We start from the raw sequence: 27488 nt of genomic DNA, 5'->3' as shown, positions 1-27488 counted from the left end.
CCCAGCGCCACAGTTCTGTGCACATTCAGTTGTAATCATGAGCCTTTCTTTTCACAGGATCTGTTGCTCGACTTGTATGTGGCTGTCATTTGCCGCTTTTCTGGGTAAGTCCATGTTCATTTCAGCACTCTTGACATCTGCATGTACAGCCAAAGAGAAGGACATGAATAGGCTGATTGAGAGAAAGGCGCTTTAAGAGATGTAGAAGTGTGAGTTAAAATAGGACACAGATGAATGTGATCGTATGGATGTGACTCAGTAACTAAACTAATGTTGTTATTTACCAGTGCTATTCTCTGGCTCCTGCCTGTCATGCTTTGCAATGAAATCAAGTGAGAATGAAATGGATTATTAAGATTTAATTTCACCATGAAGACATCACATTTATTCATGAGGGGGATGTAGGTGAGCTGCTGGTTGATCCAAGCAGCACAGTACTCTGTCTGCCTCACAGCTCCAAAGACCTCGGTTTGAGTTTTAGCCATCTGTGTGGACTCTGCACGTCTCTGTGAGTTGTTTTTGGGTCATTTAGTTTTGGTGTGTCTGAACTGGACCATTATGAATGAGTGTGACTTGCAATGGACTGGCATTCCACCCACAATTAACTCCTGCAAATTATTGGCCACAACTGAATGCATTCTTGTAATAGAATTTGTTTTAAGGATGGTAGGATAGACAACGGTCTTCCTGTTCTGTTTTGTGCCACTCTGATAAGTTGCTTATATCAAATGATGCCAGTTCGGAACCCTCCATGAAGAGGACTTAGTTAGGTATGGAGAGCAAACACAGAATATTTACTTTTTATTTTTATGACTTACATGCACTAAACAAAGAAGGCTCAGCACGAGGTTGTATTTTTATACACTGTGATGCGCAGCCAGCTACTTTAAGCTGTTCAGTGTTCTGTTTCAGGGTGCCACCTGGCATAGTGATATTTATAGCCCAGCCTTTCCCTCGCCTGCTTCTGTGTGCCAAGACAGGTCAAGAGCTGAGCCTGGGCGCATAGTTGTCTACATCTTTTGTTTCTTTTCTTTCTAAACTCTTCACTCTGTCTCTGGGTCTGTGTGATGGTTTTAAATGATATAAACCTGCTGAGATAAGGAGATTCATCAGCTTAGTTCAATAAGAAGCTTGGAGGCTTTGGTAAGCAGAGGTGTAAAATAATGAAGCACAAGTACTCCGTTACTTCACTTAAATACATTAATCAGCTGTTTGTACTTTACTTGAGTAAATTTATGGCTACTTTTACGTTCTTTACTCATTACACAGACCAAACTGTTATACATTTAGAAAAGAAACCAATCAGATGTGTTGTCATCTTTGAAAATGGCACCAAAAAAATCTCTGCTTTCAAGAATTTGCCTTCAAATTTAAAGAAGCATTTTTTTTCCTCTTCTTAAGTAATCTTGCATTGAGCTCCCAAAGTCCCAAAAAGTGGCGTCTCGGGCAAATAAGATTTTATGGGTATAAGTAATATCTTGAGATCACAAGTTATATAGTGTCCGAACAATATCAGTATGTTGTGTACACAAGATATTGCGGCAGATCCTTACAAGCCCAATTACCAAAATGCTAAAGTAAGCCCAGCCATAAAAGTTGCTGGTTAACTGGAGAAGTCAGACTCAGGGGTTCCAGCAAGATGTCATGGCCTGTGAGGGGTCTTCCTGTCCATTATTATGTGAGGTAATAAAAGGGGTGTCAGCTTTCCTTCAAGTGGGATGTAAGTATTTTTGTATCTACCTTTATAGAATTAAAGCTCAGGGAAAGCTAACAGAGCACTGGACTGCCCTGCCGATCAAAATCTACCAAAGCAGTGCTTCCTAAACTCAGTCCTGGGGACCCACTGTGGCTGCAGGTTTTGATCCCAACCAGATTCACAATCGGTGATAATAATCGATAATAACTGATCTCATTTAATTAGCTGGTGTTTTTTACTCTTCTCTTATTCTGCATTCAGAAAAAAACACAACAGTATGGTAGTGGCATTTAGAATCAGAATCAGCTTTATTGGCCAAGTATATATACACATACAAGGAATTGGACTCCGGTTTTACCTTGCTCTCTGTGCATGTGTATGTGTGTATACATTATATACACATGGGGACCAGTTCAGTACAATGGATGATAGTTAAGTTATTGACTGGTTTATTGCACAAGTATTATCTCTGATGCTATGAGATTAACTTGAGTATTCATGAAAGTGATAGCCTGTGGAAAGAAACTGTTCATGTGTCTGGTAGAAATATTTCACTTTTTTTTCTAAAGTTCTAATGCTTAACTCTCTATTGTTGTTTTCCTATTATTTTCCCCTTTTCCTGTGTAGTTTGCCCCCTTCATTTAACCCTAATAGTGACAACTAACAACCAGCACAGCAGACACCCAGGATGATGAAAGTAGCAATGACTTCAATGTCAGACTCACTAATTAGTTAATAATCAATTAGATAACCTGGAAAAGCAGAATGAAAATTACGTTGAAAATACTGTTAACGACTTAAAAAAACTACTACATATTTGCCATATAACTGCTTATTACATTTGAATAAAATCTACAAAACTTAGTTTGTAATTTCTACATTGACTCCAATACACATAAACTGGGAAATAATAATAATAACTTAATTAGGCTAAGAGTCCAATGAAAAACGGAAGCTGGTTGGAACAAAAACCTGCAGCCACAGTGGGTCTCCAGAATCGAGTTTGGGAACCACTGCACTAGAGCCAAAGGTGTAGTAGGCTTATTAAGTGAATATTCTAGTTTTGTATCCAAGGGTGAACTTTGAGTATATTATATTGGGTAATTACTGCCCATCTGTTATTCTGCGTTTAACTGAAATCCAAAGTGTGTGGCTTTTATTTTATGTAAGCTTTCCTTTTTATTAGTCCTTTACATGATTCAAGAGGAAAAATTTAAATTTAACAGAACTTACCCATGTTCAGAGCATTCTTCACTAGAACATTGACTCTCAGATTTGTAACTGCCATTTTGTTTTGTTGTATCGAAGTTTCATTATTGTACTGTAATATTAATACAAGTCTGTTTAATAATTATACACTCACCTAAAGGATTATTAGGAACACCATACTAATACGGTGTTTGACCCCCTTTCGCCTTCAGAACTGCCATAATTCTACATGGCATTGATTCCACAAGGTGCTGAAAGCATTCTTTAGAAATGTTGGCCCATATTGATAGGATAGCATCTTGCAGTTGATGGAGATTTGTAGGATGCACATCCAGGGCACGAAGCTCCCGTTCCACCACATCCCAAAGATGCTCTATTGGGTTGAGACCTGGTGACTGTGGGGGCCATTTTAGTACAGTGAACTCATTGCCATGTTCAAGAAACCAATTTGAAATGATTCGAGCTTTGTGACATGGTGCATTATCCTGCTGGAAGTAGCCATCAGAGGATGGGTACATGGTGGTCATGAAGGGATGGACATGGTCAGAAACAATGCTCAGGTAGCCCGTGGCATTTAAACGATGCCCAATTGGCACTAAGGGGCCTAAAGTGTGCCAAGAAAACATCCCTCACACCATTACACCACCACCACCAGCCTGCACAGTGGTAACAAGGCATGATGGATCCATGTTCTCATTCTGTTTACGCCAAATTCTGACTCTACCATTTGAATGTCTCAACAGAAATCGAGACTCATCAGACCAGGCAACATTTTTCCAGTCTTTAACTGTCCAATTTTGGTGAGCTCGTGCAAATTGTAGCCTCTTTTTCCTATTTGTAGTGGAGATGAGTGGTACCCGGTGAGGTCTTCTGTTGTTGTAGCCCATCCGCCTCAAGGCTGTGTGTGTTGTGGCTTCACAAATGCTTTGCTGCATACCTCGGTTGTAACGAGTGGTTATTTCCATCAAAGTTGCTCTTCTATCAGCTTGAATCAGTCGGCCCATTCTCCTATGACCTCTAGCATCAACAAGGCATTTTCGCCCACAGGACTGCCGCATACTGGATGTTTTTCCCTTTTCACACCATTCTCTGTAAACCCTAGAAATGGTTGTGCGTGAAAATCCCAGTAACTGAGCAGATTGTGAAATACTCAGAGCAGCCCGTCTGGCACCAACAACCATGCCATGCTCAAAATTGCTTAAATCACCTTTCTTTCCCATTCAGACATTCAGTTTGAAGTTCAAGAGATTGTCTTGACCAGGACCACACCCCTAAATGCATTGAAGCAACTGCCATGTGATTGGTTGATTAGATAATTGCATTAATAAGAAATTGAACAGGTGTTCCTAATAATCCTTTAGGTGAGTGTATGTGTGGGAAACTGTTATTATGCTGAATTTAAATTGTCTATAGGTGTGCATTAAAAAAATGAATATGAATTATGAGACAGCCAACTGGTATACATTTAGGTATCCTGAAAGGTTAATAATATGCTTTGAGTTTAGTTGTGGTTACCATATATACTTGCAGATAGGCCGGGACTTTACTCTATAATTTCTGGTCCAAGAGATTACGATATGCTAACGTCCACCTGAGAGAGTAACCACAGAGCACACTGCCCTTTTTTCTATGTGGGTGCGGCAGTGCACTGTATCAGTGCGTGCTCCATACCTCTCTCTCTCTCTCTCTTTCTCTGTTGTGCCTACATGACCACACGGTAATACCCAAACTATTCTGAAGCAAAGTTTGCACTGATTTGTGTTTTTTGTGTCTCACACCCTCAATACACCTTTATCGTAAGCGCATCCCTTATCTACGATGGAGAGTTTGATCAGAAGAAAATATGACGCTGGTTTTAAATTAAACATCGTTAAAATAGTGAAAGAAATTGGTAACTGTGCTGCTGCACCAAAATTCGATGCGTCTGAAAAACTGGTGCAAGATTGGAGGAGGCAAGATGTAAAAAAAAAATGTAAGTATCACATTTTTGAATGGGCGTATAAGTTGGGGTCTATTTTATGATCGATTTTTTGGGTTCTTGACCCGACTAATACTTAAGTATATACAGTAATTGTATAGTTTATATGAGTGCTCAAGTGGGTACTTTTAAAGATAAAATTTGGTACCAAATTTAGCAAAGGAAACCATGGAATTCTGAAATTGTTGTATTACTATTTAATGTAGTAATTGCTATTCTAAAACCCGCCTTGACTTCAGTGAAGTATAATAAACCAAATCTGTGTTGATTTTCAGCCAGATTTTTATATTGTGTATCTATTTAAATGATACAATTGTGAGCCATTCGCTTAATTTTTTTTAATTCTTTGTTTGCATTTAATTTTATTTTATTATTTTTCTCTCTGGAGTAGGTGTGCCTTATCTACTGCCACCGGGTATTCCAATAGGGGAGGCACAGTGCAAGTCACATTGACGCTCACCATGGCTTTGACTGCAGTTTTGTACTGAACAAAGACAGGACTGAATTTGTGTGATTCATTATTCGGTAGTGCATTCCTCTAGAAAAAATATTGCATAAATTTTATGCAGAGTGTTGCATAAAAATAAAATGTATTCTGTTCTCTAGACAAAGCTTTTAGCCTTCTCATTAGTTCTTTTGGAAGATGATACTTCTTTTTTTTTTTACTTTTATTCAAGTATTTTTTAACTGAAGTACTTCTTCAGTGAAAATTAAAATTCGAGAAAAAATCTTTTATATTTTACATCCCTGTTAATAAGGCTAGTGCTTGTCATTCAGGTCTTTAGGTTAGCACGGTCATGATATGTCAAAAGCATCCAGCTCCAGCATATGGTGATGGCATCAGCCTCAGTGGTGTCCAGTCCAGTGTAATTACAAAGTAAGTCTTAGTAATAAAGAAGAGGTGAAGCCTGTTATGACAAGGTGGACAGTGGCAGTTGGCCTCTGTTTCATATTACAATAAAATCAGTGTCTGTGTTGTCCAGAGTCAAAGTTATAAAGTCAAAGAAATCTTTGAAATAACTATGAGGTCTATCTCGGTGGTTCTGTTTTAATATCCATATCTGTTTAATATCCTCCATCCTTCCAGGAGGCACTCTCTTGGAGCACCTTTAGCCACAGGCTCATTCCTCCATGGTGTGCTAAGAAGCGCCTCCGAGGATCTTTTCTGCCTACAGTTATCAGGCAAATCAATGCTTCCTCCCAACACCCCAAAGTAAATGCTGAAGCTCTTGAAGTTCATTTTGCAATTTCTGCACAATATACTATTTGTTGATTGATTAGATTGATTGTATTATTTGTCCCATTAGACTGTTTCTTTTGTTTTTTTATGTTTCTGCTAATGTATGTATCTAAAGTTTCCCTTAGGAATATTAAAATGTATCCAATATAATATAATGTTACAGCAAGGACAGCCTCTGTATTGTCCAGCTAGATGTGAAAATTCTGATCCTCTCAAATCTGTTAAAGGATAAATTTGATATTTTTTAAGTCAAAGTTGTTTCTTCACAATCACCAATATATTAATTTGCCACATGAAATTGCATCCTGAAATGTAGCATATTTTATAAATGGTAAAAAAAATAAATAGCCTGCTCTTGTAGTTTATGATACATTTTGTAATGGAGCTAATGGGTTGTGAAGTTGTACATGAAAAAAGCCTTAAAATGCAGCTGAATACATCAATTTTTAAAGCCAAAAATGTTTTCAAGTATTCATTTGCATATTGAGATTGCATACACATTGCAAAACAGCATATCTGTACCATTTAAAGAAGGAGAAAAAGCTAGAATTAAAACTGTTGTGAGAGTCCAACATTTTAAAAGGAGATTGTCTGTGTGCTTCACTTCATTGCTCATCTTTTTCCATGACAACTTTTCAACCTTGCGTTGTGCATTCACTTCAGAAAGTCAATGCCGAGCACTATTATTGACATTATTGAATGTTTAAGCCCAGATATGAATAGCTGTCCCTATTCTGTAGGCGAATAAATAATAATAACTGAAAAAGTCACACATACAATCACTCACATTCTTTCACTATAAGAAAGCTTATTTTATTATTTTGCAAAGATATTATCTCTTGTCGCTGGTATTTTTAATACATGTGTTTGCTTCACTAGTCTATCTAGAGAAAGACTGAGCACATGGGTAGCATGCAGTCAAGTGTCAAGAACTCAAGAGATTTCAGTTTTTATCATATTGAAGTTCAGTTATGTAAAGTACAGATGTTTTATCATATGCAGAGTGGAGGCGCAAAGCTGTCACTCCTGTCTCACAGTGCCAGGGTCTGCATGTGTTTTACACATTCTCTCTGTATATATATATATACAGCTTGGTTGATATCAGTGAGTGTCAATGAGTTTACTCACTCAAAAACGTTGTCCACAGTTATTGTCATATCCACAGCAAGAGCAATTTAGCATACCCTATAAAGTTCATAAATGAAGAATGTAAATGAGCAAAAAGTAGGCACCGTTTAGGGAAAAAATAATCATATGATTTAAGTGCACATCTGTCTATTGTTACGAGCCATGGCTGAACTTGACTGCTGAAGGAAAAGAATTGTGGAATCGAATGTAGGAGAATAAGCAGAATGTAGCTTGGTGATTTTTTTTTTTATGGGTGGTGTTTTGACATAACTTCACCCACAACAGCCACTGTGAATGGACGAGCAAACAAGAAACGTATCATTATCTCGCCAAAATAGCACCAGGAATCTCAGCTAAAATGTATTATTTCTAGTTTCCTTTTGTTGCTCACACTTATATCACAGTTCAATCAGTATGAGTGTCATCCAGTCTTTTGTAGCCACAAGCTTATTCTCAGTGATGTCCAGGCTGTTCTGAGAATTGGATTCATCTCAATTTGTATTTGTCTACTGTCAGTTGCAGTGATTTTTACCAGATGTAACATTTAAGTGTTGTTGTCCTACCTTAAGTAAGAATGAGGTCTCTCTCAGAGTGTGTCCTGTCTGACGAGACAATGAGGTTACTCTCAAGTGCACTGTTGTCCAATGTAACAATGAAGCTCTTTCAAGTGGTGTCCAGCTTAATGTAAAATTATGTCAGAGATGCCAAACATGGTGGGACAAGGAGATAATTCTCGGAGATCTTTGGTTGGAGGTGGTGAGGTGGTCAGTCTTTGCCCTGTGTTGTCTAAACCAAGTTTGATGAGACAATGAAGTCAGCTCCAATGTTGTTCTGGTTCATGTGACAGCTAAGTTAGGCAGATGTATTATTAGCATGATACGACTATGAGGTCAACCTCAGTCAAAATCTTTATTCCAAAGGGACAATTTGATCTAAATGGCATACAAGGTGTTGCAACATTGATGGCAGGGTTATTGGTGTTCAGTCATATGTTACAATGAGGTCAGTCATAGTGGCAGCCAGCCTGCTGAGACACTGAGATCAGTATCATACACAATTTCTTTCTGGTATGACAATGTGGTCATTCTTAGCACTGTTCAACTTGTATCAATAAGGTCAGTCTCAGGGGCTGCCTGCTTTATATTACAATGTGATCAGTGTTGTCCAGGATGATATGACAATGTGGTCAGTTTCCATAGTGTCCATATAGACAAGACAATGAGGTCAGTTTTAGTAGCGTCCAGCTGATAGTACAATAGGGTCAGCCTCAGCTTTGTCCAGCCGGATATAGGAATTAGATGAGTTAATGTACTACTTACTCTGTGACCTTCAGGTCAGTCTCCATGGTGTTCATTTGGCTAAGACAAGGAGGTCAGTGTCAGTAAAGTTCAGCTGGATATTACAATAAGGCAAGTCTCAGTGTGGCCAGTTGGATATGAGGATGAAGACAGTCAAAGTGGAGTCCAGTCTGAAATGACAAGTAAGTCAATTTCCATGGTGGGTATCTGATTAAGACAATGAAGTCAGTGTAAGTGGTGTCCAATTGAATATGGCAATAAGGATGGTCTCCGTAGGTGGCCATCTGAATAAGACAATGTAGAATGAGTACAGATATTAGAATGAGTACAGTCACAAGTAGAGTCCAGTCTAAAGTGACAATGAGATCAATCTCCAAGATGTCCATCTGTGTAAGACAATGAAGTCCGTGTCATTAATGTCCAAGTGTATATTACAATTGGCAAATCTCAGTGTGTCCAGCTGGATATGACAATGAGGACAGTTACAGCAGTGTCCAGTCTGATGTGACAATGGTCAGTTTCCATGGTGACAATCTAGATTAGACAACAAAGTCAGTGTCAGTAGTGTCCAGCTGAGCATTCCATAGAGGTCAGGTACAGTGCTGTCAGCTCGATATGACAAGGAAGATAGTCCCAGCTTTGTACTGGCTTATCTGACAATGGGGTTAATTTCAATGGTGCACATCTGGATATGACAATGAAGTCAGGCTCAGCAGTGTCCAGGGAGATGTGACAATGCGGCCAGTCTCAATGGAGTCGGTTGTCTTATACCCATTATCTAGTTGTGCTCTCCATGGCAGGTTCATAGGTGGGTCTTTGATTCAAAAGCACAGAATTGTGGCGATGTTTATATCATATGCTGCTTATTCTGGTAGGAGGAGGAGGAGGAGGAGGAGGAGGATGGGAGCATGCGTTGATTACAACACATTGCCACACCCACCACATGACGATCCACCTGGATTGAGATCCTAGTGCTGCCGTGCAACGGGTGACACCTCCGCACCACACTGAATCCTGCCACAAACCCCCGAGTTTTCCCTGCAATTTGGAGGACCTGGGCTGGATGTAAATTAATAACTGTTAATAATATTTAACCAACAAAAAACACATGCATTTTGCAAGTTTTTAGCATATGACTGGACAACAGAGACATGGGTTATGTGACACGAGTAACTTGAGATCTCGTATTTTACTGTTTTCCATGGGCATTTTTCCCATTGTCTGTCAATGTACATCACAGGTTGCCAATAGGATCCATTATATCCTAAACTTTCTTTTGTCCTTATTCTGTGTAAACGTGACATTAAAACATTTTTCTCTGTCATTTCCACAAAGTATAATGGGTGAGTAACATATAAAAATGTCATTTTTGGGTGGAGTATTCCTTTAAACAGTCATGTTTTTTTGTATCTTTTAATGGCAAAAGTATTATTTCACGTGGGTAGCTTTGGAAAAAATCACTGCGTGAAGAAATGTCTTTTTTTTTCAATCACAAGAGAAGAGCAGACCAGTGACATTGTTTCACGTAGCAATTTTTTCAACACTCCCACATAAAAGTGTAATTTTAACTATTAAAAAATAGAAAAATATTTTCATGTAAGTGATTTTCCAGGTTGGAAATTAAACCACCAAATCCATGATTTATGGTCCAAAACCTTAGCTTCTAGAATACACTTCATATCAAGCAAACTGTTGTTGGGTTGGTTTTTCTTTAGCAAATTTCTATATTTTACACCATAACCGGATGCTTTCAGATTTTGTATACGTATCCAGTAATAAGACAGACACTGCCACATTATACACTTTGCAGAGGGTCACAAAGAAACACATAAGTAAGTTTTTTCTTGGATTGAAAACATACAGGGAAAGAGACTTACTTGAACACGTTCAATGCAATATATTTTAGCAACATGAAGCCAAATTTGTTTGCTTGCTTTGGTGACTCAGATCCACCTTGCTGTAGTTTTATGTTCATGCTTTCAGAGAAACATTATGAGAGTGAGGCTTCTACACTATTTTATTTATGGTGCGGGGCAAAGCCGCCGTAATTGGATCTGCTCAGCCTCTGCCAAAAGTAGGCTTAACACCATCCTGAAAAGTGGGCTGCATGTTGTGGTAATGACAGAACAATGAAACACGCACTGTAGGTCACAGGAGAAGATGTTTGGTGGTGGGATATAAACACCAATGGAAACACAGATGGTCTGCTAACAGCTATCTTAAAGGTGCCATGATGTTAAAATTAGGTCAGCTGCGTCTGTTCAGTTGTTAACTCTGCAGACACTTTTCACGAGGGCTTTCAAAGTGACAGACATTTCCATAAATTGTGGTCACATACTTCAAATTATCACATAACAGCCTTTACCGTTAGCACTAAACAAGGTCACTTCATAGGTCTCTAAGTAAGCCAGCTGGCGCTCACAAATCCAAAATATCTGTTTGACACAAGAACCAATTAAAGCAGCAAAAATACTCCAGGAGAAGAATTAGGGCTATAAAGTGTATCCATTGTCATTTACAATAACATTGTTGGTGGCATGGTGGTGCAGTGGTAGTGCCGCTGCCTCACAGAAAGGAGACCAGGGTTCAGGTCCTCCCTGTTTTTGGAGTTTGAATGTTCTCCTTGTGTCTGTGAAGCTTTCTTCTTACTATCCAAAGACATGCAGGTTATGTCAGTCCTGGAGGGCTGCAGTGGCTGCAGGTTTTTGTTCCAGCTCTTAATGAGAGGTCAGTTATTGCTATGAAGCACTTATTGCTTAAGTGATATTCTGATGCTTCATTTTAGTCGTCCCGCTTGTTAAGGTTCCTCACTCTTAATTGCTTATTTCAGTCTTAAACAGCTGCATTTACGGTTTTTAATGAATCCTTATTAGCAATAAAATGCAAATAACGAATGAGCCAGTAGTTCTTCATCTACCCTGCTTCTATTTACCCCTGTATGTATTCATCATGCATTTGCGTTAATAAAACACTTAAGAGAAAAATGTGACAGGCTGAAAATGATCCATTTTAGGCTTCAGATCATTTGGATGATATCCTTGGAAAGGAAAAAGTCTACAATATAAGAACCAAACATTGCAGATTAATAAGCCACAAAATTAAGTAAGATCTGGATTGGTTTTTAATTAAGCAGTTGGGTTGGAATGAAAACCTGTAGCCACTGCGCCATCCAGGACCAACGTTACCCAGCCCTTGTTAGCATTGGCAATGCTAACTTGGCCCTAGTGTGTGTGTGTGTTTGCTCTGCAATGGAAAGGCACCCTGTCCATGTGTTTGTTTCTGCCTTGTGACCTATGCTAGCCAGGGCCGTTTGAAGGAATTTGGGGGCCCCAAGCAAAATAGACATGGAGGCCCCCACGCACGCACGCAAAGGAACCACAGTATAACCATACTGTACATATTTCTGCTAGCCTACCTGCTGCAAAATTGCACCATTTGTACAAGACAAGTAGAGCTATTTTATGTGTGTAATTTATCACTTACCACTGTCTTGTTTTTTCTTATCCTCCTCTTCCTTTCTCTTCTTTCTTTTTTGGCTTCCTGAAGCATAATTCCGCTTCATGACTCCCGAGGAAGTTTTGTATTTTGCCGGAAGCAGAGATCGCGTGGTTGGCTGGCTGCTGTCAGCGAGGGGGGCCCCCTTGAGGGGGATCCCGATAACAGTGTCATTGCACTTTACTGCATTCACTATCAATGGGGCACTCACACAGTTTATCGCTGCATTTTATTCTTAACCAGTCGTTGTCTTGGGGCCCCAGGCCAGCTCGGGGCCCCAAGCAATTGCTTGGTTTGCCTGCCTTGTCGCGACGGGCCTGATGCTAGCTGGGATGGGCTGCAGCCCCCAGTGGAACCCTGGTCTGGATTAAGCGGGTTGAAAAATGTAACGACGGTGATGAAAGAAGGCAACATAGAGTAGTGGACTTAAAGGCTGCTGCTTTAATATGTGCCTTTATCTTATAGTGTGCACCAGAGGAAGTTCTCCAAATTATCAATAAGCCTCTTGTAAAAGAAATACGCTGTATGTAAGCAGTTATGATGTATCCTGACCTTGCAGGATCCCACCTTGAGGATACCCACTGGCAGAATGTACTGAAACAATAACAGCTCAGTATTTACATGTAAAGAATGTTTTCTATGCATTTACTTTATTCAACTACGGCATTTCTAAATGTAATAGTAAGAGCCATTTTAAGATCAGCATGGGAATATCTGTTTCATGCAACTGTGAAGAGATTTGTGTCAGTTTATGAACAAAGTTCAACCCACAAATCAATCTTCACTTTGTTTGTGGTTCAGATGTAGTGGTGGTCTACTGTTTAACAAATAACGCAAACATGTTTAGATAGATAGACTGCGGTGGGCTGGCACCCTGCCCAGGGTTTGTTTCCTGCCTTGCACTCTGTGTTGGCTGGGATTGACTCCAGCAGACCCTCATGACCCTGTAGTTAGGATATAGCGGGTTGGATAATGGATGGATGGATAGATAGATACAGTTAGGTCCATAAATATTTGGACAGAGACAACGTTTTTCTAATTTCTGTTCTGTACATTACCACAATGAATTTTAAATGAAACAACTCAGATGCAGTTGAAGTGCAGACTTTCAGCTTTAATTCAGTGGGTTGAACAAAACGATTGCATAAAAATGTGAGGCAACTAAAGCATTTTTTAACACAATCCCTTCATTTCAGGGGCTCAAAAGTAATTGGACAATTGACTCAAAGGCTATTTCATGGGCAGGTGTGGGCAAGTCCATCGTTATATCATTATCAATTAAGCAGATAAAAGGCCTGGAGTTGATTTGAGGTGTGGTGCTTGCATGTGGAAGATTTTGCTGTGAACAGACAACATGCGGTCAAAGGAGCTCTCCATGCAGGTGAAAGAAGCAATCCTTAAGCGGCGAAAACAGAAAAAACCCATCTGAGAAAATGCTACAATATTACTAGTGGCAAAATCTACAGTTTGGTACATCCTGAGAAAGAAAGCAAGCACTGGTGAACTCAGCAACGCAAAAAGACCTGGACGTCTACAGAATACAACAGTGGTGGATGACGGCAGAATCATTTCCATGGTGAATAGAAACCACTTCACAACAGCCAACCAAGTGAACAACACTCTCCAGGGGTAGGCGTATCGATATCCAAGTCTACCATAAAGAGAAGAATGAATGAAACTAAATACAGAGGGTGCAAGCCACTCATAAGCCTCAAGAATAGAAAGGCTAGATTGGATTTTGCTAAAGAACATCTAAAAAAGCCAGCACAGTTCTGGAAAAACATTCTTTGGACAGATGAAACCAAGATCAACCTCTACCAGAATGATGGCAAGAAAAAAGTATGGAGAAGGCGTGGAACAGCTCATTATCCAAAGCATACCACATCATCTGTAAAACACGGTGGAGGCAGTGTGATGGCTTGGGCGTGCATGGCTGCCAGTGGCACTGGGACACTAGTGTTTATTGATGATGTGACACAGGACAGAAGCAGCCGAATGAATTCTGAGGTGTTCAGAGACATACTGTCTGCTCAAATCCAGCTAAATGCAGTCAAATTGATTGGGCGGTGTTTCATGATACAGATGGACAATGACCCAAAACATACAGCCAAAGCAACCCAGGAGTTTATTAAAGCAAAGAAGTGGAAAATTCTTGAATGGCCAAGTCAGTCACCTGATCTTAACCCAATTGAGCATGCATTTCACTTGTTGAAGACTAAACTTTGGACAGAAAGACCCACAAACAAACAGCAACTGAAAGCCACTGCAGTAAAGGCCTGGCAGAGCATTAAAAAGGAGGAAACCCAGCATCTGGTGATGTCCACGAGTTCTAGAATTCAGGCTGTCATTGTCAGCAAAGGGTTTTCAAACAAGTATTAGAAATGAACATTTTATTTCCAGTTATTTAATTTGTCCAATTACTTTTGAAGTAAAGGGATTGTGTTTAAAAAATGCTTTAGTTGCTTCAAATTTTTATGCAATCATTTTGTTCACCCCACTGAATTAAAGCTGAAAGTCTGCACTTCAACTGCATCTGAGTTGTTTCATTTAAAATTCATTGTGGTAATGTACAGAACCAAAATTAGAAAAACGTTGTCTCTGTCCAAATATTTATGGACCTAACTGTAGATAGATAAATAGATAGATAGAACTTTATTCGGGCCCAGGGGGCAAATTGGCTTTTTACAGAAGCTCTTTAAATAAATAAACAGATAGATTGGTATATAGATGTAAACTATTCATGCATGTTGGTGGACCTCCTCAAAGGCTCTCTCGAGTTACATAATAACCCACCCGGATGAGAGCAGATGCTATTACTAACACTGTCATCTTATTCTTTCACCTCCATCTTAAGCAGCCACCCAGTGAGGGCAACTAACCCTGCCACCTTCTGGCTAAGCCTCCATAAAAACCCAAGCCTACTGGAAGGAGGGGTCATTATTGGCACAGGCAACCCACCAGACAGAGCTCTGCTACCACAGTGACCTTGGCTAGTCAATTTGATAAGTGGAAACTCATATAATGGGAAGACTACACACCAAAGAGATTTGCCTTTTTGTTTTTTTGTTTATTCTTATGTCCTTGAACAATAATTTGGACAGCCCGGTTGGCTCCACAAATGATATTACTTCGTGGAGCTAACATTCTTACACTCGATGATGACCCCAACACACTAACAAGGAAAAAAATTAAAGAGAAAGAAAGCTTCTGACTCGGCAGTCACAGTCCCAGTGATGCATTGTGCAGGCGTATTTGCTGTTGGTATAAAGGAGCCCCAGTAGCGTTTCTTGACACACCTCTGCTGAATAATTCATTGGCTGAATGTCCTCAGTGTTAGTGTGTCAGAGAGATGATGTGCAGCTTGTCATAATGGCCCTCAGTTTTGTTTAAATTCTCTCCTTCGCTGCTATCTCGAGGGGGTCCAGAGTGTATCCTATAACTGAGCCTGTCCTTTTAATTAGCTTGTTGACTCGCTGAGCCTCTTTTGGAGTGATATTACCAGCCCAGCACATCACAGCATAGAAAACGGTAGAACAAGTTTTCTGCAATTAACAAAAGAATACAGTTTAGACATAAGAGACCTGTTCTCTTGGCTGGTTAGATGGAGCGATCCTTATCTAGTTGCAAGTCTCTCTGCATCTTGAGTTTGATAGTGGCATTGATTTTTTTTCACAGTTTGCCTTCACTTGCTTACTCCTCACAGTTCCTTTGTGAGGAGTTCAAAGCTGCAGTGTAACTGATGCTGCTGTGAAATAATGGAAGGTGAGTTTAATAGTTTTCCTATTGAATTTAGAAGGAGAAACTTTTTACAGCTTAACATGTATCCTTCACACAGGTTATTAATACTAGTCATGGATGCACCAGTACCCATAAATACCTTCAATGGTTTTACCCTAAGCACAATGTTACAACCAATACAGGCTCAGAATCACAAAAATAAACAGTGTACTTTGTTCGATTCCTGTTGTCTCATGTGAAGACCTAATTTCTCCTGGGTCTGCAAGGCATTCTTCTGGCACATGTGAATTGACATATTTGTCAGTTCTGTGTTCAGATGCTTTTCACCTTCTTGCCTTTAACCCCATCTTCTGTCTGGACAGCCCTTGAGGTTTTACATATAATGGTCCTCATTTGTTAACATAAAAGTATGTCTTCTTGGGAGTTAGTGATCAGTTGAATCCTTTTCAAGTATGATGGACATGTTGCTCTTTTAGGTATGATCTCTTTTGGTCTCTATCCCTTAGCAAGGCTGGACTCAATGCTGCACCCACATCCAACTCTGTTATGGATGGTCTTTAGCGCATAGTGCGGCATTAGTTTAGCCCTTTGATTAGGGCATTTTAGTGAACACACTCCTAAGCAATAGAGCAGAAGGTAAGGCCTGGCAGATAGCAGACAGACATTTGCTTAACTAGTGCTGACACAGGGTTATAAAGGAATAAAGAATAAATATTTAATTTGACAGCAAGTGAATATATAAGTGAATGAAAGTATTTGACTTTTCCGAAAGTTTTTAAATTGCTTAAGTTGACACTGCAGATTCTGAATGATGGGTACCATGCATATTTGAAACTACAGGTTTCTGGAAAGTAAACAAGTTCACCCATCATGGTATACTGTGTGTCTGTTTGTGTTATTATACTGCTTGGTTTTTCCATTCTTCTATTTTGTGTTGAGTCAGGAATGCAAAGACTCAACCCACTTTTAATACACCTAACGGCATGGCCGTTTCTGACCATTGGCTGTCTAGGCAAGGACCTATGGTGCCCTCTAGTGGTAAGGACTATTACTGCAGCCCCCTATAGAGATTCCTATCTTTATTTTGTTTGGAACAATTTGTCTGAACCAGACCAGAGCACAAAGAAATGTTTATGCTGTGCATCTCAGCAGCGACTGTACTGTCTGCACTATCCACAGCACAACCTGTGTGCTGTTGCACACACTAGTCTAGGCAGTGTACCAGGCATCTTGTGTGATATGAGGCAGAACTGCTTCAACTTTAGCAGTTGGGCGTTACCAGGACTCACCCACCCTGGCCTCCCCATGTGATGTACAGCCAAACAGACAGACACACAGCTGGGTCCCAGTCCCCTCCTCCTCCTCTTCAAGCAGCCTCCTCCTGTTATCGCCACTGCCCACTTGACTTGTTCCTTAGGTCGGGAGGTACTCAGGTGAGAGAGTGAGTCTTAGGAGAGGAGGTCTTGGAGGCAGGAGAACTGTGGCCACTACATCACCAGGGATTTTAAACCGGGATATTACACAGGGACACATTTAGCACTACATACAGTAAGCACAGTGCCAGTTGTCTTACCCCAAAGGCCCTGATGGTGACATAGCAATGACCAGTCAGACCTTGATGGGAAAGCACTGGCACAAGAAATGGAATTTTTCCCTGATTTACCTAACACTAACATGACCACACTGGAACTGTTATCGTTCTTGAAAGAAACTGATTTTATAAAAATACATGCAAATATGTGGATAGCCCTCAGAGCTGCAGCCACTATCCGCATAACTTGAGCTTCTGCAGAGAGAAACTTCTCAAAACTGAAGCTCATAAAAAATGACTTCAGGTCGACAATATCACAAGACTGTCTTAGTGGCCTTGCAATGATTAGTGTCTAGGAATATAGCATATGATAATGTTATAAATGATTTGGTGCAAAACATTTTAAAAAGACTTTTATTTGCCATGATAAGCCCCTCCATTTACCAGCAACAAGTTCTTAATATTATTCATTTCTTGTACTTCCTTTTTCTACATAAAGTTTGTAGAGTGTGTTCAATTTTGTTGTTCTATATAAGCTTTGTATGTTTGGTACATACATAATTTACATGTAAAAGAGTTCTATTGTTATTTTATTTTTTATTATTATATTTATATGTTTTTATTTTTAATTAAATAAGTGATTAACTTGTATTAGTAGTATATTGTGTGTGTGTGTGTGTGTGTGTCTGTGTATGGTGGGGTGAAGGGGTGTAGAGAGACAGATTTTCTTGCCTGGGGCATCAAATAGATCAGAAACGGCACCTCCTGACAGAAAATAAAAATACAAATATCAAAGCAAGGCTTCTTCTTACACATGCATTTCTTACGACACTCATCTGCCTTAAAATATTTCTAAGAAAAGAGGAAGAAACACATAGGCATATACAGACGATATACGATATGTGGTATGTAGTGACGATTGGGTAAATACGTACATGCCATTAACTTGCTAAATAAAACTTACACAGGGTGAAAACACACCCTGGCTTTAAACAGTATATACAGTATGTGTGAGTTTCTGTATGCCTTAAACAAAAGAATAATTTACATTCCAGTTAGGCAAACTTAAATAGAAAAGTATGCAGAGGTGAGCAGGGCCCATCCTACCTCATGAAGGCCAGAAGGAACTGAGCTCACAGTCATGTGCCCGGCATACGAGTCTTTAAAAACATTTTACTTTACATTAAGCTCATTGAAAATGTAACCACTTACAATCATACAAATCCAGACAAAGAATTTTCATACTTACAATTTGGGGGAAATTCATCACTGGTAAGAAAAGTTTTTGAACCCTGTCACATTTGCACTGATTGAATAAAAAGAGAATACAATGTTCTTTTTTTAATCTGTTCCTGAGGAAGTACGTATTATACAATTAACTGACCCAGTGTATTTGTTACAAACAGAGAAAAACAGAAAATTAAAATATATGCATCAATATGATTGATCAAGTGAGGGAAACAAAGGGTACATACCTTTAAAGAGGGAGCATGGCACCAGTTTTGCTAGGTTTATTGCCCAATTGGTGTATTTTTGATTAGCGTCAATGAGATAAAAATAGGCTTTAGCTGGTTGCTTTTATTTTTCTGCAATACCTTTCTAAAACAATGCTGTACTTTGGTGTATTTTTCAACAGCTTCCTCTGTATTATTATTATTATTATTATGTTTTCCTCCATCCAACACCCCTGCCCCTACTATTCACACTAGTATCTATATTTCCATCCATCCATTATCCAACCCGCTATATCCTAACTACAGGGTCACGGGGGTCTGCTGGAGCCAATCCCAGCCAACACAGAGTGCAAGGCAGGAAACAAACCCTGGGCAGGGTGCCAGCCCACCGCAGAGTATCTACATTTTGTGTTTGTAAAATCTCTGTACAGTGGTATATACCCATTATATCACTCTCGTATATCTCTGAGGGTGACACCCCCAGCCATCGATGGTATATTCCGAATCCTCTTGCTCTTGACTCCTCCCCCTCATTTTATCTGCTATTTTTTTGGGACAAATTCATTATTGTTAACCTACCCTTGGGCTATACAAATTTTAAGGACCTGGGTACAATGCATGGCACCTTTAGTAAAGGCAAACAGACTAGCACTTCAAGTAAGTCAAAATGAAGAAGATGCAGAAAATAAATGATCAGACAGTCCCTAGGAAAATAAGATTCTGTAGTCAGACCAGAAGGGAGCCAGTAGAGTCACCTGCGCTAATTCAATTTCCTTTTGGGCCTGTATCTTAAAATCTATGCAGCAGTTCATGAAGGTCAGAGAGAGGGTGGGCACCGGCCTCAAATGAGTAAAGTTAGCTAGGTCAAAGGTCAAACTTGCTGAGCTCTAGTTTGAGTAACTTTAAAGGTTATGTGAGTTATATGCGCCAACCTTCCAAAACATTTACATTACTGTTAAAAAATTTAAAGAGTAATACACAATGGGGTGTCTGTTGCCATTGTGATAATGAATGCTAGAGGAACCTACGGTTTTCAAATAAATTGAAAGGGGTGAAGTCCAGTGGTGTACTGTATGTGGAAGTCCAAAATGAAATAAATGTGCTATCCACCTTAATAAAAGGATGGTCTTTGTATCTGTTTGGTTGCTATGTCCCTGTTATTCCAGCAGATGGAACATCACAAACATTTTTAGTTTAATAAAATGCATTCCCATTGTCATTTCCATAGATGGTGCATCACAAACATTTATAGTAATGCATTTTATTAATAGAAATGTTTGTGATGTGCCAGTCTAACAGTATGGATTGGCTCAATGGTCTCTGGCAGCTCTGTTGATCACATGAACAAGGATGAGCAGGGCACATGAGAACAGCAACAGTTAGCAGGAGTTGGTGTAAAACTGCTTTTACAGTATTAAAACAGTGTTTCAAATAAAAGTGTAGTGCTCCAAATAGTCAATCAATAAATAATCCTCAGTAAAAACAGATGAATCAGTGGAGTCTAAAAAGTTGAAGAAATAAATTCATAAATACAAGGTTAAAACCAAAGGCAGATCTTCTCTTCTAATAAAACATGAGCTCCACTGAGTCTTTCTAAAATCTGGCATCTCCTCTGCTTTATACCATCAAGAAATGCCCACCGACAGGTGCAGTGAACCATTAAACCTGGCTCGGGTCCCCATTGCCAGTTTTGCGGTGTCACACAAACATTTCCCACAGCTTGTCCTTTGGCATCTTCAGGAGACACCACGTAACGGGCCACTCCTACTCTCCAGCATTGCTCAATAGATGCACCCTCTTCATCCCCACTGAGTGCTGGTCATGTGCTCCTCACTCTGGGGCTCACTCCTGAACACCTCTCCCTGATTCTAACAACATGGGCTCACCTGATCCTGCCTCTCACTCTCTCTTTCTTTCTTTAACTTCTTCTCTCTTTTGTCATTTCTTTCTCCTTCTCTTTCTTTCTTGAACTTTCTGTGTCTTGCCCAGGCTCCCTTTTAACCTCTGGCAGGACGTAGGTGCCACAATGACAGACTCCCATGAGTCTGAATGAAGCAATCAACTGACCCATTTGTGTCTGCCTGTGAATGCACGATCAGACAAGCACTGGAATCAACCTCAGAGCGGCACGTGCATATTTTCTAGCGTTCCTGCACCTATCAGGAGCCTGCACACTTTGAAATATTTATCTCTCTATTTTGATATAAAAAAATCCTGGGACGAGACGTGACTTTTTCAGAGAGATACTTTCATGTCCCGCGAGACGAGACTTTGTGCCAAGAGATTTAACCACGTCTGGGGCCGGAAATAAAAGACAAAGAGTAGTTATCAAAGTAGAATGTCATGGCGTGATACACATGCAGAGCAGGTTAGAGATAATCAAAGTACTAGAATTTCAAAGTCTCAAAAAAATGATAGTAAAGATCACATTAGTGCAAACAAATGGAAATTACTACTCAGAGAAATAAGGAAACAGCGAAAAGAGATTGAATATATTGTTCGGATTTAAACTTTAAGTCGGAGACTTGTAGATCGTCTAATTCGTGTTGACATCAGGGAAAAGTAGTGTTTCTTCCCAATGAAGAGGCCTATCCGCGAGAATTACAAGTTTTGTTGTTTGGTGAAAGTGAAATCCACATACACGAGCGGCAGAGACGTGACATGGCTGGCGCATAGCGCAGGCACTTTGATGATTGAAGTGAGCGGGGGGGAAGCCCCCTAGTTTAATTCAAAATTATCTAGTGCCACGGACCTCACCCATCACAGCCATCTGTTGGAAGGACAAATGCAATGCATTGCTGTATATTACTATATCCATCCATCCATTTTCCAACCCGATGAATCTGAACACAGGGTCACGGGGGTCTGCTGGAGCCAATCCCAGCCAACACTGGGCACAAGGCAGGAACCAATCCTGGGCAGGGTGCCAACCCACCGCAGGACACACACAAACACACCCACACACCAAGCACACACTAGGGCCAATTTAGAATCGCCAATCCACCTAACCTGCATGTCTTTGGACTGTGGGAGGAAACTGGAGTGCCCGGAGGAAACCCACGCAGACATGGGGAGAACATGCAAACTCCACACAGGGAGAACCCGGGAAGCAAACCCAGGTCTCCTAACTGCAAGGCAGCAGCGCTACCACTGCGCCACTGTGCCACCCGTATATTACTATATGAATTACAAAGTACATTCCAATAGATGGTCCACTGCGAACACTAACATTGAAGTCTACATCAATTACTTAGATTTCAACATGTCTTAGACAGGTAGCACAGCTAGTTGAAAAAAAGAAAAGAGCATGGAAAATGTAACAATGAAATAATGCAAAAAATGTGATGAAGCATTAAACCAAAAGCTTTAAGTATTGTGCGTTATAAAGGAGGAAGTATTTGTGGATGTTGTTGGTCCGTGTGTAAGTCTGAATACCATATGTCTGTGTCTCCGTTCTGTTCATTTCGTCTTGGGAGATACTGTATGTACTGCTGCATCTTCAGTGGCTGTGAGAAGGACTCAAGGTCAAATTTCGGGCCATCATGGATCTTGCTGCGTGTGTCATGGCATAAGCTGTTAAATGAGACCAAGATGAAGCTGTAAAGGCTAGGCTATGTGAGTTTTTGCAGGATGCACAGATATCCCTTGCAATTTTATAAAAATACTGTGTAGATTTAAACGTGCAAAGGTTCTCATCTCAACTTCTGGTTGCTTCATTTTAATGATGAAAAGCTTGCAGAATTTTTGACAAAATGAAAGCCATTTTATAGGGGACTTTGTATAAAAGTTTCAAATGGCACATTAACAAATCTGCAATTAGAAAAACCGCTATCATAATTATGGGTAAAAATTCTTAATACACTGAAAAAATATATTTAAGCTATATGATTTGTAAGAAGGTTTGATAATACTAAAAATGTCTGCAGTACTCCGGCACCAACTATCCAAGGCTGATTCCTGCCTGAGACCTTCCAGCTCCTGTAGTGCAGAAAGCAGTTTTGATTATACAGTAAATGAATGGATGGATGGAAAAAAAAGGGGTATGTGTCGTGAACAGTATAACAGTGAGTGTTTATCAAGACTTCAAGCAAAATGAACTCTATAATTAGTCATAGGATGCATGTGTTGCAAAAAATGGCAATAAAAAATGTTTGGGCATCACTAAAGTGACTAACCCAGAATTTAAGCTGGAAGCTGGCACTGCCAAAAGATTTTGTCCTGACTTTGAGTGTGATCTGAACCTTGAATTAGCCATTATTGATGTTACTAAACTGGGTGTTCTTCTCTCCGGCAGCTTTACAAATCTACTGCAGTCATGCTGTGGACAGTGCCACTCCATCCAGACATTTAATCGCCAGGCTGGATGCAGCAAATGGGACAGCAAGCCTGAACTCCATGCTGCACAATAGCACTCTGAAACCCCAGGCTGCCAAACTGGAAACTGTCATCATGTTGAAGCAATCTCCACCAAAAGAGAAGGCGGTGGAAGGGGAGACTGTCCTGTTTCTATGTCTCTTTAACCACAGTGGGCAAAGTAATTTCTCTGTAATGTGGTACAACCAGAAAGGGCAAGAGAAAGTGATGGTCCTGGTGGAGAATGAAACTAAACAAGAGGACTACTTGGGTCGAGCTTTCCTGAGAGCAGACTGGCACCTAGGGAATGCCTCCATGACCCTTCTCAATGTCACCATATCTGACTTTGGCATTTATATCTGCTCCCTGAAGCTCCCAGACGGCAGTACGGTAGAGGGTGATGGTACAAAGCTGAGTGTGCGCCGCTCATTAGGTAAGTTGCATGGGTTGCTGTAGTAAAACTGAGGACAGGATTTGTGGAATGCCAAGCACAGTAATTAGAACATTAAAACACTCTAGACGAGAACAGGCCATTCAGCCCAACAAAGCTCGCCAGTCCTATCCACTTATTTCCCCCAAGAAAACATCAAGTCGAGTTTTGAAAGTCCCCAACGTCTTAATGTCTACCACACTACTTGGTAGCTTATTCTAAGTGTCTATCGTTCTTTGTGTAAAGAAAAACTTCCTAATGTTTGTGTGAAGTTTACTCTTAACAAGTTTCCAACTGTGTCCCCGTGTTCTTGATGAACTCATTTTAAAATAATAGTCTCAATCCACTCTACTTAATCATCTTTTGCTTAAACTGTATTGGCTCAGCTCTTTTAATCTTTCCTCATAATTCAACCCCTGTAGCCCTGGAATCATCCTAGTTGCTCTTCTCTGGACCGTTGCTATCACTGCTATGTCCATTTTGTAGCAAACAGTACTCCAGATGAGGCCTCACCAGTGCATTATAAAGGTTGAGCATAACCTCCTTGGATTTGTACTCCACACATCATGCTATATATCCTAACATTCTGTTAGCCTTCTTAATGGCTTCTGAACACTGTCGGGAAGGCGATAGCTTAGAGTCCACTATGACTCCTAAATCCTTTTCATAAGAAATACTCTCGATTTTCCAACTGCCCATTGTGTGTTCAAACCTAACATTTTTACTTCCTTCACTGTAATGACTGTGGTATCGATACAATACTTAGTGAGGGCACTGATGCACTTCCAAGTCTGTGTGATTTCACAAGGGCTCATAGAGACAGAGGACATTATAACTGCCGTGAAACTGTGGAGTCCCAAAAGCACAAAAGCTCCAAAGAACCTTCAAAAGTAGCCCTATGGGGGAAATATGGTCAAACCCTGACAAGATAGGGCCTTGAAAAATCTTTATAAAAATAAAAAAAGGCTATTTTCAAAAAGGCTGTGCAAACGCAGAAGCTCCGAAGAGCATAAAGGAATTGCCTGAAAGGCAAAGAAATACACAGCAATCCAAGTCCTAATACAGAATCCAGTCGCGTGGTCAAAAAGAGAGCAAACATTCAAAAAATTCAATAAACACAGTCTCTTAAACGAAATCCAAAGGAGTAAGCAATAACAGAGCATAGGGTCGAAAATCTGGGAAACAAAAAAGACAAAAGCAAAGGCACACATAATCACAATACTCTACTATCCCTAGTTTGTTTTCAGAATGAACCGCCAGGAAGTATGGAAGTCTTGTAAAATTTGATGGAGTGATGTTCCTGGCAGTGCCCTTTGGGATGGATTATCACCACAGAACACAAGGGACGTAACCTAGGACATTATTACTTACAAAGAAACACAAAGTAAATTATGTACATATTAAATAAAAGAAACATTAATACAAATAAATGACATCAAATTCGACACAATAGACCCAAGACATGACTTTGAACCCCAGGCAGGGGAAAATGCTGGATGAAACATGACAGTAACAGGCAACTGACTCCTCTGCTTTCTGCCTCGACAATGTGAGCAAAATTGGCTCATCCGTCACTAGCGTGGATGTAATACAATCAACTGGTGCTCTGTCCAGGGACGTTTCCTGTCTTGAGCCTTGTCCTGATGGAATAGCTCCAGCTCCCTGCAAACCTGAATTGGATTGAGCAGGTTGGAGAATGTCTCTGAGTAAATTTGCACAAGGACATGTCACAAGACAAGGTGTAACAAAATGCCTCTTAGATGTCGTAATCAATGCTGCACATACCTCATGATTGCCACTCACAAACCACATATTTCTCCATTCCCAAGATCCCACCTTACGTTTACAAATAATTTCTAAATGATTTCAAAACCAAAGCCCATTGGCATTTTGATTGGTTCAGAATTCTCATCGCAGGTTTTGCTTTTTGTGTATTACCAGTAACGGTGCACTACATGATAACGTGCAGTGAATAGATGTGACTTGAGCATTCCTAGTTTTCATGCTCTTTCTCTGTATGTTTAGCATTCGTTTGCTCAGAGGTTGATGCACTTGCTGCTTCCTGAGCAGCTCTTCTTTTCTCCACCCTATAGCCCGCTTCTTCTCTTCTTTTGTCGGCATCTTTTTGCGTTAAATTTGATTAAGTCAGTGTTTGTGTTGCAATTACTTAGTATGTTTTCTTTAATTTTTCACTTAAGCTGGCACTTAAGTCTTCAATCTGCCTCAAGAATGATTTAAGATATGAAGAGGTAGGGGAAGTGACGGCAAAGGTGGTAGGGATGAGAACGGCACCTGTATGCATGCCCGCTGACGAGAATTGATTCTACAATAAAATAAAATAAAAATAAAATTAGGAACAACCTTGGAGGTCAATCATCACCCCGAAAGTGGATAGTAGATGTCACGTAGTCTATGTGTACCAAATTTCAGGTCAACAGTTCAAACGGTTTGCGAACTACAGGTGATTTAAAATCCCAGATAGACAAACGAAAAGCCACGGTAGCGTATTATATATAAACATGGGTGGCAACCTGCCAGATTTTGGCATTTGACTTCTTCCTTAACATGCCGGCCCACTTGTCTCTTATTGTGGTCTATTCTGAAACACATTTAACTAGTAAAAAGAAAAGTTATGGGGAGAAGCTCATGACAATGATATTCCTTTGATTTCAGGACTCTTTGGAATGGAGGAATCAATCGGGACAATCATAGGAGTGGTGGCAGCAGCAATTGGGGTCACTATTGGACTGGTGACCATCATTGTACCTCAGTGCCGAGAGAAGCTACCCTGTTTGAGAAAGTGAGACCTAAACATCGGTTTGGCCACATCCTAGGATACTCTAAATGGATCTAGGAATATTGGATACTGAAAGAAGAGGGCCATACTGGCTTTAAACTGTGATACAGGTCCATTTCTGCACATAGGACAACATCAGAGGAAGAATCTGCTTTATACAATGTTGGGACTCATTTTAGGCTTCTTTATTTAATTCTCCAGTAGAGGATATCAAAATATGTCCTATTACATTGAAAGTAATGAGCATTTCCCAGCACAGCAAGATGTGCACCCCTTGATTAGATTATAGGAATGACTGCATCTTGATTCAGATCACAATAATATTTAGCTCCCATGAGGGGTCACTAATGTCTATACTCTTTGCATTAAACCATAATCATTTCTTCTAATGCTGACTGTAGGCACAGGAAGGTCAGCTCTGACACCTCCACGGTGTATTAGGTTCTAATAGTGTGTACATCTTCTTACATCAGTTACTCGATGACGATAAAATCTGCATGCCCAAATCAAAAGATATTAGAACAATCTAGAAGAGAACAGGCCATTCAGCCCAGCACAGCTTGCAGTCCTGTCAAGTCTAAATTTGAAGGTACCTCAAGTCCTACTATCTATTACACCACTTGGTAGCTTTTTCCTTATGTCAAAGGTTCTCTCTGTGAAGAAAAACTCCCTGTTGCTTCAGAGAGGTTTACCCTTACGTTTCCAACTATGTTCTTGATGAATTAATTCTAAAGAAATAGCCAGGATCTGCTGGACTCCCTTCATAATTTTAAACACTTCAATCATATCTCCTCTTAATCTTCTTTTGCTTCAACTGAAAACACTCGGCTGTTTTTCTCATAACTCATCTCCTGTAGCCCTGGAGGACACTGATATCTGCATCACATTACTCAAATCCTATCCTGATCATTTCAAACTAATATTTAGACCTGCTTAATTAGAACACAGCAGGGTCGATTCCACTCTTTTAGAATGTAACAATATCTGCATCCCCTACATAAAAGTCTTGCAAAGCCTGCTTCCTTGTATTAGACTGTATCTACTAAATCAGAGCAAAATCTACATGTCCAACAACAACAACATTTATTTATATAGCACATTTTCATACAAATAATGCAGCTCAAAGTGCTTTACATGATGA

At 40.0% G+C, this 27488-nt stretch overlaps 1 protein-coding gene across 1 annotated transcript; it reads left to right on the top strand.

The window, feature by feature from the left end:
* Positions 1–27488, top strand: si:ch211-137i24.12 (Immunoglobulin superfamily member). The gene is made up of 3 exons (XM_039744100.1): positions 1–104; positions 23062–23553; positions 26224–27488. Exons 1-3 carry the CDS (start codon positions 38–40, stop codon positions 26352–26354), a joined length of 690 nt encoding a protein of 229 aa, XP_039600034.1. The 5' UTR covers positions 1–37; the 3' UTR covers positions 26355–27488.

This window comes from Polypterus senegalus, chromosome 2 (assembly GCF_016835505.1).
Source record: "Polypterus senegalus isolate Bchr_013 chromosome 2, ASM1683550v1, whole genome shotgun sequence".
In the NCBI taxonomy this organism is placed as follows: Eukaryota; Metazoa; Chordata; class Cladistia; order Polypteriformes; family Polypteridae; genus Polypterus; species Polypterus senegalus.
The sequence above is the reverse complement of the archived record's forward strand: the minus strand, read 5'-3'. Positions and strand labels throughout refer to the sequence as shown.